Here is a 15,371-nt window from a genome sequence, read left to right on the forward strand (position 1 = left end):
TGCCTGTTTTCCAGCTGACTACAACTTGGTTGTCTTCAAGTCCAACATAAACAAATTCTTGATGAACCACCTCCTTAAGTAATCCAATCTACCAAATTTCCATTAATAACGACTACTATGATATTGTCCCATTGATTACTGTACACTCAATAACCCTTATCCTCGAGTGGCCTCACAGCCTTGATAAGTGGTGACTCCTATGTAAAAAAAAACAGCAAGAACTGGGAACATATACCAGAAAGAAAAGTTCTGAAATAAGTTATACACGATCTACTATGACTATGCAATTCTTATAGCTACATACCGAAAAAACAGAGCTATTAAACCTGACATAGTGATATGGGACAGGAAGAAAGAAGCAACCTTAGTAGAAGTCAGTGTCCCCAATGATGCTGGATTAAACAGAGCTGAGAGTGAAAAGATAACGAAATACTAAGGTCTTATGTATGACATGAAAAGAAACTGGAATCTTAGGAAGATCTCCATCATTTCAATAATTATAAAAGCAACTGGATTCATCAAAAAGAATTAAAAAAACTATCTGGCAAATGTACCCAGTTAACCAAGTCCTAGTGCTTAAACATGATATTTTAATTCATGCAGTTTGTGTATATCTATATAATTATACAATTCAGATAAGTTTGCTTGCTTAGGCATTTAAACCGGTTTCTGACTTCCTGTTTCAAAAAGATTGTCTGCTTACCTATTTCATGGCCGCCCTGTCTTAAGTTCGATATTAAAAACCACTGCTGTTATTCAAAGCATACACAAGGTCAACAATATTTTTTTGTTTCAACTTATTTTAACGTGTTTTCCTTAAAAATAAATGTAATTTAACCCCATTGAGTTGAAAAACGAACTCAAAAAACTTACACACACACACACACATATATATATATATATATATATATATATATATATATATCAAAATTTCAGAATGTGAGAGAATATATAATTATTTCCACAGCTAGACAATGTCACAGCTCACAAGAGCCATAAAAGCCAACAAGTCGGAAGTCCAGGACTCTTGTTTGCCCTCATTTGGGCTCATCAGTTAGACACATCCGAACTCGGGATTCGAAACTCTTGCATGCGAGGCAAGCACTCTACCAACTGAGCAACTGCACAGCACACAAGAAAATCTTATTAACTATCACAGATCAAGTAAACCGCAACAAAATCTGACAATGGAATGAACCTACTTTTGTCTCATTTGTGTGTATCCAACTAGACTCATGAAAAAGATTTTCAAAAACTACCTGGCAAATATACCCGCTTAACCAAGTGTAAGAGAGATATAAACAATTGCATTTAATGTGACAGAATCTTTAAAAAAATCTCTTAGTTGAAATGTATGAGATAGCAGGTAGGATAAGAAAATTAATTCATTTAAAAAAAAAAAAAAAAAAAATGGAAAATATTAGAAATCTGTTTGCTCTTTATGGTTAAAGTTTAAATGAGACCAATGTTTAAATTTACATTTTTATCTGTGGGGCTTTGTTGTGGCTGCCGATGGAGCTCCATTAAGAGATCATCTCTGGCCATTTCCAAATCCATCAAACTAAAAAAAAAAAAAAAAAAAAAAAGGATAAAAACAAACATAGAAAAAGAAAAAGGGCAATAAGAATTAAAAAAAAAATAGTTGAGATGATATTATATGTAGACAGTGTTCTAATTCATAATGTGTTTAAGTCTGTTTTAAATATTACAAGAAAAATATGGCCCATTGGGTCATGCATCAAACTTGGGTTAGATTGTTTAAATCAGGAAAAAAGTGAGCTTGCAAAGTCAGTTAAAAATTTTTTTTAAATATAATGACAAAAAAAAAAAAAAATCAAAGTATTAATCTCTTTCTGTTTGCTGTATCTTTTTTTATTCTTTTTCTCTCCATCTGTTGTTAAACAGTATTACTACTTTTCTTGATGCCTTTCTTCATCAATATAGAAAGAGAGGGACTGGGTGAAGGTTTACAAGCAGCAATGGAGAGAAAGTTAATATCTTCTTGTGCTAATGAATAAAGACAATGGTAGAAACAAGAGCAAAAGGTAGCTTTTAAAGAAGAGTTGGAAGGGGCAAATAGCATACAGTCAGGAAACATTGAAAGTGATAGAAACATAAAAAGAGATGGGTCACTTGGTAAGTTAATTGCAAATTACGGCTAATTAGAACAATTAAAATGGAAGCTTTTTTTTTTAAAGTCTTCAATCTGTTAGTTTTATGCCTATACATCCATCAAAAACAAAAAAACAAACAAAACCATGAACCTTAATTGAAAAATACATTTTTTTAAGCAGCACTTATCAGGAGGTGGGTTGAGCCAGTTTCCTCCAAAGAAGTAAGTTTCATGAGAATATCAAATTCACAAGTGGTTTTTAGTCACTTGCATGTATCCACCAGAGACGATGACGAGGTTAGAGTTTTGCAGTTTTCATAGGGAGGCGTTGACATCCTCTTACATACAGCATCTGGTATTTTCAAATACGGATGAGGCTTAAATGGCTTAACTTTGGTGATTTAATGGAAACTCTGCAAAGAACTCACTGTTTGTGTGCCTGCAACAATTTGCCGTCATTAATTAATTCTTGGGTTTTTCTCACACTTTCCGGCACTTGAAAAATGTGCTTCAGATTTTCCACTGCAGCTGCCAGCTGAAATAAATTAAAGACAAAGTACAGAAAAACTGCTACAAGAGCCAAATACAAATTTTGAACATAAATTTAAATTAATATATGTACTAGTATATTCATGTTAAACTGTGTCATTTTTTACTATATTTATGCTTAAACTGTGTCATTTTTTACTATATTTATGTTTAAACGGTGTCATTTTTTACTATATTTATGCTTAAACGGTGTCATTTTTTACTATATTTATGCTTAAACTGTGTCATTTTTTACTATATTTATGCTTAAACTGTGTCATTTTTTACTATATTTATGCTTAAACGGTGTCATTTTTTACTATATTTATGCTTAAACTGTGTCATTTTTTACTATATTTATGTTTAAACGGTGTCATTTTTTACTATATTTATGCTTAAACGGTGTCATTTTTTACTATATTTATGTTTAAACGGTGTCATTTTTTACTATATTTATGCTTAAACGGTGTCATTTTTTACTATATTTATGCTTAAACGGTGTCATTTTTTACTATATTTATGGTTAAACTGTGTCATTTTTTACTATATTTATGCTTAAACTAGATCATCCATGATTTTGTTGGATCAGTACTTGGGATTAGTCTGCATGAATTAAAATATATTAAAGTGTATCTTACGACCGGGCAATGCTGGGCGACCTGTTAATTTGATATATAAAAGTCTGTCTGTCTGGACATTTTCAAACTCAATCTCCTCAGAAACTAAAAGTTCCAGAGTGGTGCTAGGACGTTCAAATGATTGGATTTTTTATGGATCGTTCTTTTATGAATTTTAGCTGGTTAAAATAAGGGGTCAAAAATGGGTCAAAATTTTTTAAAAATCCTTATACATTTTGTACATTTATCTTAATTCATTTTTACCCAGTTCATATGCAGGTCACGTTGGTACAGTGGTAACGTCACAAGCTTTGAATGCTAACGTCACAAGCTTTGAATGCTAACGTTTTGCTTTCAATTTTGATTCTTGCTGATGCCACCCAAATACTTTTTCTTTTAAAATCACGACTCTATAAAAATATATACGAAATCTGGACATATTAAAATATCATATTTAAGCATATTTTATGGCTGGGCAAAGCTCCCCGGCTAATCTATATATATAAAAGCGAAAATGTGTGTATGTATGTATATTCGCTTTTTGTGTATGTCCGCAAAAGGATTTTTTCCGGCGGCTTCTTGAGGCCGTCACTCATTTTTAAAACTTTTTATATCCCGTTGAAATCATAATATCTACGAGTTACGAACGGGGGTCGCATGTGTATTTAATTTGCCTGATTTTCAAAAGCTAAATATTCAACATTTTTCGATCGGCGCGTGTAGATTCGCCTTTTTCGTATAAGAAAAGCGAAACTGATACGAAGGTTGTTGCATCGTTCCCAGCGCGATTGCCGGAACGTCCAAAAGCAATCAGCTTTGATCAATACGGTTTTTTCCTTATATCAAACAATTGCTATTCAATTTGGACAATCCCCTTTTAATGGGGACCTGGTTTCCCCCCTCCCATCATCTTGGGGAAGCCCAAACTGCCCCGCAGTAAATGAAAAAAACGATCCCGCAGTGAAACAAAGTAAACAAACGCCAAAAAAAAAACTGCCCCGTCATCATAACGCTCCTGCGATGACCTCATTAAGCGTCCAGCTGTCAATCAAACCTCCTTGACTTAACTCAATTTAATCGCTCTTACATTAACATTGTCACCGTAGCGCAGATGTTCAGGCTCAGTCTATAGGCCTCAAGGTTCGAGCCCACATGCCCCCAACCCCATCTTTTTTTTTTTTTTTAAATCGCTATCGTTAAGTTTCCTTTTGGTTCTGATTTACCCCCCCCCCAACACACACACCTACAAACACCCGGGCAATGCCGGGTACCCCCCGCTAGTTATTTATAAATGTAAAATATATATGCATGTTTTAAGAAGCAGATTGTGTTATAAACAATTTATTGCATATCTTTGTCAATGATAACATTTAATGAAAACAAAACAAATAAAAAGGTAAATATTGAATCAACATTTTTCTTTCTAGTAGTAATAGAATAATTCACTGTTAGAAAGCACTGCAGTTTTGAAATTTAAATTTTAATAGCTCAGAGATCATACCAAGTGCAGATTTTTTTTTGAATAAACTTTTATTTAAAATTAAAATTTTCAACCCATATAAGAATGCTTCCCACCGACTCAAACATTTAAACCTCAATCTTCGTAACCAACTCAATATTGTACTAAAGCAATAACGACATGGCATGTAAAAATATAGAAAAGAAAATATTGTCAGTATTTTCCTGATGAAGTATTTTATAAGAGTTGAAAACTTGAATTTTAAATAAATGTTTATGAAAAAATATATCTGGTACTTGTACAGTTTAATCAAGACATTAAAAAATGAAAATATCAGAAAAAAAAAAAAAAAAAAGGTTATATTGTACGTTTTGAACTGAAGATCCCTGAAAAAAAAATTTCACCTTATTTGAGTAGTTTATTTTTTTTTTACGGCCAAAAAACATGTTTTTATGACTGCACGTTGAAGCCAGCCATCTGAATTTTTTTAACACGCCACGGGGAGATAACTCAATTTAAAGCACCAACACTCCCTCCCCATCTTTAATACTAGCTTTTCTTCCTAAAAAGCTAACCTTTTGCTATATAACATTATAACAATTATTTTCGCTGTATAAAAAAAAAAAAAAAAAAATTACCTAACGAAATTAACTGAAATTTATTTTGGAGAACTTCATTCCATAATAGATACATACAATATAACCTTTTTCGACATTTTCATTTTTTAATGTCTTGATTAAATTGTACAATGACCAAAATCTGTACTGGTCTTTGAATCGTTAAAATTATATTTTTCTTTCTTTTGATAAGAAATAAATCTTACCTGACAAAATGTAGAGTTTTCATCACGCACACGCATTAGTTTTTCTTCAAGTGATGTTATAGACTTATAGGATTCATCAATTTCATCCATGCTAAAACAACAAAAAAAAAACACGCTGATAACATTATTAAAAATGGGTTTATTTTCGGCAGTAAAAGCCCTTACATGTCATCTAAGCTAATCTTTTTCTTCAGTGTGTATTAATTTGATGCTGTAATAAATGGTTTCATCAGAAATCTAATTTATAAAACTCACTATGTCTGTCTGCCTCCATATTTTCAAATTATCTCTTCTGAAACAAAAATTGCTGCTAGAGGCCTCAAACGATTAGATTTTTTTATGCACCGTTCTTTTACGGGTCTTTAGCTGATTAAAATAATTTCTAAGGAGTCAAAAAGGGGTCAAAATTTAAAAATTCATCATACATTTTGTACATTCATTTTAGTTTATTTTTAATCAGTTCATATGCGTGGTACAGTGGTAACATCACCAGCTTTGAATGCTACAGTTTTGCTTTTGGTTTCGATTCTAGCTAATGGCACCCAAATACTTTTTTTTTTACTTTTGAAATCACGACTTTATAATAATATATACAAAATCTGGACAAATTAAAATATATTTAAGCGTATTTCACGACTGGGCAAAGCCGCCCTCCTCCCCCGCTAGTTAATTACTAACAAAAAGTTAAAGTCAATTGTATGTTCAACAATATACAATTTTATTACTAAAAGAGTGTTGACTTACAAGCAGGCCATGACACTATTCGTAAGTATAATGTTATTATATGGTTATCTTGGATATTTCTGGGTTTTTTAGACACCTCTATTTCTCCCATGTGATCAACGTATTGTCTAGTAGACATTCAAGTTCTCTCTTTAGTAGGCATTACACTGAAATGTTATATGTTATCTAAGGTAATCTTTTTCTTCACTGATGCTGTAATAAGGGATTTCATCAAAAATTAACCACTATTATTATATAGTCATCTTGGATGTTTCATTTTTTTTTTCTGGAAATCGCTCCATACAAGGCATGAAGCCACTTAATGTAAAGAGCTAATAAGAAAGAAAGATGATTGTAGCAAAGACAGGAGATGCCTATTAGCCTTAGTCTTGAAAAGACCAAGGTTAAAAGTATGGAAAAAAAACAGTCAGCAGGAAGAGAGTTCCACAAGCTTGTGCTTTTTAGAAAGATGTTATTTGAATAGGAAACTGTGTTACAACGAAGTATCAAAACAGCGAATAAGTCAAGACCACTACACCAAGGAGTTAAACGAGCATGAAAAAAAAAAAAAAGCAGGGAACAGATCAGACAATTCTGAAGAACATATACCATAATATTATTTATAAAAAAGACTGAGACTAGCAACATCACGTCTGTGAGGGAGAGGTTGCAAAGAAGAAGATAGAGTGGGACCAATTAATTTGCAGATATGTTTTTGCACATTCTCAAGAACTCTCAAAATGGGACAGAGATTCACTAGCTCAAATATGACAACAATACTCCATACAAGATCTAATAGTAGATTTGTAGAGATGGTCGCTCCTTGCCAATCTTTCACAAAAAACACTCACCTAGCTAAAACCACTATGAATAATTTTCCCCACTATCTGTGCCTAAACATGGATTCCATGAAGAAAGCTTGTTTCCTAGAACCGCCCACCTATGGAATTCTGTTCCACTTGTCTGTTTACCAGCTGATTACAAAGTTCTGCAAGTTTCCATTACTAATGATTACTACGCTATTGTTCCAGTGAGTACTGTACATACATTAACCTTTATTCTTAAGTGGCCTCCAGGCCTTGATAAATGGTGATCCGTTTATAAAATAAAAAAGAAAAGAATAGCCTCATATGTGCTCCTGATTCTAACAAGAATTGGAGAAACCAATGCCAACAACAGAATAGACCTGGTTAACAAAGTTGCACTATGATGATTCAGACATGTTGATTTTTATATATTTTAAGCATAGTAGAAATGTAATTATTTCTTGCAATAAATACATTTAAAAAAAAAAAATTTCATGGAACTTTTAAAATACTATTGTGAACTTTGCTATTTTACTCATGCGGATGCCCCATCCCTTCTAAAAAAATTATTTCAACCCAACAAACCATATGGACAAATGTCTTAAAAGAACAGTAGTACTGACCTCCTCTTGATCTCGTAGACATTCTGGAGAGCAGATTGGAGTTGGTGAAGTCCTGTCCTTACTCCATCCAACTGAGACTGAACGGCAGTTTTCAGCATTGCCTCCACAGAAGCCTGTACGAGAATGAAGAAAACAAAACTGAGAACAATGTTACATACATGCTTGAAAGTTAAACCGACAAAGGATCACAAACAAATTCTGTGGAAGACAAAAAGAGAAGCTGAAATACAATTTGTGAATATGTCAGCCATACAAGAGTGACACACACTTTTATGTTAGACATTAGTTATCAGAAGCCAGCCTCGTTTAGAATAAGAAAACTGTTTGTTATGGTGTTAAATGGTAATAAAAACGAAAGGAACATAGGACTCTTAGAAACAAACATGTATTCACATATATTACAGGCAAGGCAGGTTGAGCAATACCATTCCTCAACTGTTGGTGTTTTTGCACATGACCTGCTTAGCTGTGTACCAAACTCTGACTGCCAGGCACCGGTACTTGTTACCGGTAAGTGACGTCAGGAGATAGTTCATTAATCCCATAGAGGGGCATCTCCAACACTAGTAAATTATGTTTTTAATAGAAATCACAAGACAAGGCATGAGAAGAGAATGCCAAAGTAATTTACCTTTTTTTGTGCCACTCGTCTTCGGCATTGGTCCACTTTTTCCAGTTGTTCAGGACGCTGCAAGAGAAATGACAAAGTTAAAACAGTCAGTAAATGTTTTTCTGTTGTTTGTATCTATATAAAAATACAGGCACTTTGTGTTCACATGTACGCTATTAGCTTTCATCCATTTTGTCCAATCAGCAATGACTGTGACTGATGATTAATCTAACATAGCTAAGGTAACAAAATTCAACATTGCCCACTTTTAAATCAGTTGTTCCAAAATCGAATTCCTTCTTCTGTTAACTAAAATAATAAAACTTTAAATAAATAGATTTTCATAAAATTGTTTTGGACTGTTATCCTCATTTTAATAGTTGTTGTTATTGTGAAATAAAAACAACTATGAAGATGAGTCCGCAAAAAGATGAATACACAAATTATGAAACCTCACCTCAAAAGATAAAAAAAAAATTAAATAAAAATAATATAAGATTTCAAAAAGTTACATTCTTTTATTGATTTGAATAATGTTTATATATATATATATATATATATATATATATACACACAGGGTCCGCCAATGAATCAGGAAGATTTTAAAAATTAATTAATTATTGAAAAAATACATTTTAACAACTTCATTATACATAAATGGAATCTATGTTCGTTAGCATTTTTTTTTTTAAATGCTATTTTTTTAAAGATTACTTCTTTCAAATGGGTACCATTAGTGGCACGGCATTCTTGGATTCAGATGTAAAAGTTCTCCGTGAATTCTTGCAGCATATTTACCGGTATTGCCTCAATCTCGTTTGCAGTGCATTCTTTGAGAGCCAGAACTGTTCTAGGTGGGTCACTTTAGAACACTTTCGTTTTAAGATAACCCTATAAAAAATAGTCACAAGCACTCAAATCTGGTGAACCAGGGGTCCAAAGGATATTTCCGTTGCGAGAAATGGCACAACCTGAAGATAAAGCATTAAGGGCATCGATGGAAATTCTTGCCATGTGACTTGCAACTCCATTTTGTTGCAAAACAGGCAAGTTGAGGAGTGAAAAAGTTATTCATCTTGACATAGCACTGAGCATTTACAACGATTGCATTACCAGTCTCATTTTCATTAAAAAAAAAAAAAAATGGACCGATAATGCTTCTTGCAGACATAGTACACCATACCGTTACTTTCTGAGCATGAAAGGGCTCCTCAAGAGTTTTCCTCCGCTCAATACCAGATGCTCCATGATAACTCACGCCTGAAGGTAAGGTTTACCCTCCCTCCCACAATGCTATCCTCTATTGCTTCATCATTCAAAAAAATGGTAAAGAACATAGATTCCATTTATGTATGATAAAGTTGTTAAAATCTATTTTTGCAATAATTAATTAACTTTTAAAATCTTCCTGATTCATTGGCGGACCCTCTATATATATATTTTTTTTACAAGGGAGTCATCGCTTATCAAGGCCCAAATACTATTCAAGGATAAGAGTTAATGAAAGAATTAAATTACTGTAATTTGAAATAAAAAAGAAACATCAGACATACTTGGTTTGTTTAAAGAATATTTTGTTCTCATCCAGTATTCCCCCATATAAAAAAAAGAAAGAAAACTCTGCATGATGTATATACTTGTGACAAAACAATAATATTATATTCCAAAAATCATGTAAATAAATTAAATAAATTTATTTTAAATAAGAAATCCAAATTTGGATTTTCCGAGGAGTGACTGTCTCAACCCCCATTTGGAAAAATTTTTTTTCAAAAAACAAGGGAGATAACTCAACAATAACCATACTTATTATATTTCTGTTGTTATGCCTCTATTAAGCACCTTAAAATGATTTTCTTTATTTTTCTTTATAAAATAAAACTTCTCTCTTTACATCATCAACATTCTAATCCACATTTGTCATCAATTGAAATGAATGGCTCTCGTCTTCAGGAGGCCTCAAGTTTTGACAAGCTTCTGGGCTTGACCATTACTCCTGATCTTAAATGGAACACGTATATCAAATCTGTTGCCAAGGCCGCTGGAAAAATGGTGGGATCTTTCTATCGATCCGGTAGATATCTCACTGCTGATGCTATTCTCTATCTATATAAGAGCCAGGTACGTCCAAGGATGGAATACTGTTGCCACATCTGAGCAGGAGCTGCTAGAAAGGACTTGGCCTGCCTTGATAGAGTTCAAAATAGACTTCGTAGCCTCGTAGGAGATGTCCTTTTCTCCTCCTTGCAACCTCTATCTCACAGAAGAGATGTTGCGAGTTTGTCTCTGATGTATCGTTATTTTCATGGAAAGTGTTCAACTGAGCTTCAATCTATGGTCCCCCCTCGCCAAACTTTCACAAGAAACACTCGTCTAGCTGTAAACACTATCAATAATTTCCCCCACTCTTTATCTGTGCCTAAACCTAAACGTAGATTCCATGAACAAAGCTTCTTTCTTAGAACTGCACGCCTGTGGAATTGTCTTCCGTATTCCTGCTTTCCGGCTGACTACAATATGGTTGTGTTCAAGTCTAAAGTAAATAAGTTCTTGATGAGCCGTTCCATATAAGTTATCAAATTTACCAAATTTTCATTACTAATGATTACTATATTGACCAATTTCTACTGTACACTCTTTAACCCTTATCCTTGAGTGGCCTCTGGGTCTTGATAATGTGGTGATGCCTATGTAAAAAAAAAAAAAAAACTTGACCAATTTATGTGATTTTTGGAATATGATATTTTCGTATTTTGTTTCGTTATGGATACATACACTGTACAGATGTACAGATTTTTCTTTATTTTTGTTTTTTTAATATAGGGAAAATTTTGGATAAGAACTGAATATTTAGCTGAGAATAACAATGACTTACAGAAAAAGAAACAGTAATTTTTTTTTTACTACACCACATAATCTGATTAGTCGGGTTGCTCTCCATCAGAAGAAATAGAAATCAATGTTTATCACTACTACATATGTAGACAAATGGAAAAAACATAATTTGAAAATAAGGCAAAAAAGAAAAAGTAATATTTAAATGTAATTAGTCTACCTGAAATCGGCTTGAGACATGTTTTGCTGCATTGGCTCTGGCTTCTGCTTCCAAACGCCCAAGATCCAGGGGAGCAGGAGGTGAAGGACTGGGATCTCCCATGATGAGGACGGGTTGCTCACAGCAAGAAGACAATTCTTGTTGATCTAAATACATAAAAGAAAAGAAATGAATTAATAAATGCGTCTATATATGTATCATCTGTCTCTAAACTGTTAAAAGTTTGTGGATTTTGCTTGTTGTGTGTTAACTTGCTTGTTACTGTGCACACTGGATGACATCATGAAAGGTGAACGATGTAAAGAAAGGTTGAATGTTAAGAGAAGTACTGGGAGTAAGCAAATGATATACGTAAAAGAGAGGAGAGAAAAGAAGGTGTAAGAAGAGAGAAGAGTAAGAGAAGGAAGGGTAAGAGGATGAAAAAAAAGGGCAAGAAGAGGAGTGGAGATTAGACAAGGGAAGGGAAAGAAAATAGAAAGGGGGGAAAGAGGTGTGATATAAGAGAGGAGGATATAAAAGGGAGGGGGAAATAAAGAAGGGGAAAATGAAGGCAGAGATAAAGAGAAGGAAAAGAAGGGTAAGATAGTAGGGAAAGGGGAAAAAGTGGGTGAAAAAAGTAAATAAAGCTTGTGGATTTGATAACATTTCTGCTGAGCAAAGAGATGACCTTGAGCTGCTCACCTTTTGTAATCAAGTTTATCAATTAGATTCTAGGCGATCCTTAATCCTTTATTTTATGTTATTTTTGTATTACATTTTCACCCCAAAAGCACATTGCCACTTTGGTGTAGGGGACTACTATCAGGGGCAACAGCTACTGGGGTAATATGTAGGGAGTTGGGCAGCAAGGTGTCGATTCACGTTACACTTGAACTTCTGCATGTCAGTACAGTTGGGGAAGCAGGGACCTGGAATGGAATTTCAAAGTCTAGCGGTTCTGGGGAAGAAACTACTGGAGTAGAAAGCGCTTTTACATCTGGGGATCTCTACTGTGTGGGGGTGGGATTTAGCTGCCTGTCAGGTTTGTAGAGAGTGGAGGCACAAGTCCTTGCAGTTCGTCAGAGCATTCACCATCAAAATACTTGTAGAACAGGCAGAGGATGTAACATTTAGTCGATGGGACAGGGGCTGAAGATTAGAGGACAATTCAGGACCTATCAGATTGACAACTCTCTTTTGAACCTTGTCTAGGAGCGAGAGACTAGTAGTCGATGCACCAACCCAAATATGACAATACTCCATACATGGGCAAATAATGGCCTTATAGAGGTACAGGATACTTTCAGGTGTTAGTAGTTTTCTAGCATGGTAGAGAGAGCCTACCTTTTTCGCAGCGATTCTGGCAATGCTTTCAATGTAATTGTTCCAACTCATGTTTCCTGAGAACGTTAGGCCAAGGTGTTTAAAGATATACTTTCAGATAAAGAGTCATTGGCCATTGCTATTGGTGGTAGAGAAGGTTTCTTGTAATTATTGAAGGAAACAAGTTTAGTCTTGGCAGCATTGAATGTGACCATCCATTTTTGTCCCCCACCCCACAGATTGGAGGTCATCCTCTAGTGTTTGTTTATCACCATGATCAGATCCCATGAAGTGCAGAACCAAAGGTTATCTACTCCTCTTTCTAAAGAAGCAAGTCCTTAACCAAACAATAAACTATAAAGGGTTAACTCATCACAATTGCTTTCAAAATCCAAAATCTACTTTTGTTGAATTGCATTCACTCTGAGCTGGGCAAACCTTTCCAATAAAACAAAATTTATTCGGACAAAACAAATCAACAATTAGACAAATTCTAAACATCTGTCGTATGATTGACAGTGTAAAAGTCAAGAATCTTGCTATAATATTTAGTTCGCTGCACCTTATAAAAAGGTCCATACAAAATATCAGCCAAATCGGCCCAATAGTTTCCGAGAAAAAGTGGAATGGACAGACTACGAGATGGTACTTATATAAAGAAAGTACCGTGTTAAAATAATAACGCTAATATTTAGAAAGCCATTCTTAACATGGAGAGGAGATGGTATTTTGTAACTATTCTGTACTTTCACCTAACAATTTCATAAACAAAAGTCATTGTTAACGTGGGGATAGGAGGGGGTTTTGTAATTTAGCTTGAAAATACTATTAAGAAAATAGCACGTTATGTTTTCTGTATAAGCACCAGAAATATAATAATAATAATAATAATAATAATAATAATAATATTTTATTCTTTATCGGAAAATGTGTACAAATCCACAAACAAGGTAAACTAACGAAAGGGGTAGGTTTAGCGTCTGCAAATTTCAACCAAGCCGGAATTTGTTGTCAAAACTCAGGAATCTCTGCTAAATACGCCTGTTCTACACAAATTCATACTCATAATTTTATTGATAAAGATTTGTAAAATAAATGTTTTCGGTTCTTTCTCGGGCGATTATGCGATGTTTATTTTATTAATGTTTTTTACATTACAACGAAACTAAAAAAATTTTTTTTAAATACTGCAAACGAAACGAAGAATCCCTAAGCAACACATGCGTACACTAAATGTATGAATACAATTCGTATAAAATGTAAACAACCGTTTCATTTTGAATTTGTTATTATTAAAGAAATCCATTGATGGAAACAAAAACAGAAACCAAAACAGAAACACCTTTTTTTTTTTTTTTTTTCAAGTTTTGTGGTTTATAATTTAAAAAAAAAAAAAATTGTAAACTTACGTGATCAATAATAGTTATGATAAGCAAACTGACTAACGTACACCTTTACATGTTTGTGTGTTGTTGTTTTTGTTTTATCTATTTCTTTCGTATTCCTTTTTGGAGAAAACTAATTTCTAAATAGAAATTAAAATGACAAAAAGAGTTTAGGTCTCAAATGTTAAAAAATCTACTTCCGGCTCCATGAAAAGATAACTCTGAAGCCTCGACCGAATGGAATTAAATTGAACACTGAATTATCTCCCTTGAACATGGTTTAATGGTTACAGGCGCGGGCTCGAGTACAGGGTTCGAGTTCAGCCTGCATTATTTTTACTGAGAGAAACGTACGAACATTGACGTGCCGAAGAGGCAGGGGAGCGTAAACGACGTGCGAGGCACTTTGGGCGTCCAAAGTTGAGAGAGGGGCATCCAATCATAGTCAAAGTATCTTCTTTTTCTCATAATATTTAACAGTACTAGGACTTATACTTGAGTTTTTTGAAGCATACAATGAAGAACTTCGCCCAGAGCATCACCAAGGCATCACCTGCACATTCTCCTTACATATATGTATTAAATAGTAGGGTAAACTAGACTTTCAAGCCTTAGTAATGAAATTAGTAAACCAGAAGAAAAACTCCAAACTAAGACAATTGTCTCTTTTTCTCTTTCTCTCTGCTTATCCCAGCATTGTTTCCAGTTCTTCCGGATTTCTCCTTGCCACCGAACTCAACTAATTTACAGGAGTTACGCATTATTGTGTGAATACGCATCATGCATGTTCATTTTATTTAATTTCTTATCATTTTGTTCAAGCTGGGGATGGTGCATCCTACCAGATGCCAAACATTCACCCGCCATCTCATATATTCCAACCAAGAGATCTTTTTAAGAGTCCCTTTAAGTGAAGTTGCTTGAATCTCTCTTGCACTTAGTTCGCCGGGTGCATTTGCCGGGTAGTTTTTGAAATTCTTTTTCATAAGTTCAGTTGCTCCTATAATTACTGGAACTATAGAGATCTTCCTAAGATTCCAATTTCTTTTCATATCGTACATAAGACGTTGGTATTTCATTATATTTTACCTTTCAACTCTGTTTAACCCAGCATCAATGGAAAGACTAACTTCTACTAAAGTTGATGTGTATATGTGTGGATGTGTTTTTCAAATCTACATGATCTACACATAATTATTTTTTCATTTTTTTTTTATTAATCGATTATTTGTTGAAATCAAAAATACAAAAGAGAAAATGACTAAAACAAACCTTAAAAGTCCAATTGTAAAAATAGAAAAAACATGCCTTACGACACATGTATAAT

At 33.8% G+C, this 15,371-nt stretch overlaps 1 protein-coding gene across 1 annotated transcript in view; it reads right to left on the minus strand.

Moving 5' to 3' along the window:
• The window catches only part of LOC145294067 (exocyst complex component 3-like), a 100,295-nt gene extending 86,034 nt beyond the window's left edge, over positions 1–14,261 (minus strand). Inside the window, exons 1-7 of the mRNA XM_080141068.1 lie at positions 14,069–14,261; positions 11,358–11,503; positions 8,324–8,380; positions 7,693–7,805; positions 5,541–5,631; positions 2,542–2,648; positions 1,480–1,561 (exon numbers count right to left, since the gene is read on the minus strand). Coding sequence (XP_079997194.1) covers positions 1,480–1,561; positions 2,542–2,648; positions 5,541–5,631; positions 7,693–7,805; positions 8,324–8,380; positions 11,358–11,459 — 552 coding nt within the window. The 5' untranslated portion in view covers positions 11,460–11,503; positions 14,069–14,261. The remainder of the gene's footprint in view (positions 1–1,479; positions 1,562–2,541; positions 2,649–5,540; positions 5,632–7,692; positions 7,806–8,323; positions 8,381–11,357; positions 11,504–14,068) is intronic.
• Positions 14,262–15,371: the final 1,110 nt, after the last annotated feature.

The sequence above is a fragment of the Euprymna scolopes genome, chromosome 15, assembly GCF_053919585.1.
Source record: "Euprymna scolopes isolate OS-2025 chromosome 15, ASM5391958v1, whole genome shotgun sequence".
In the NCBI taxonomy this organism is placed as follows: Eukaryota; Metazoa; Mollusca; class Cephalopoda; order Sepiida; family Sepiolidae; genus Euprymna; species Euprymna scolopes.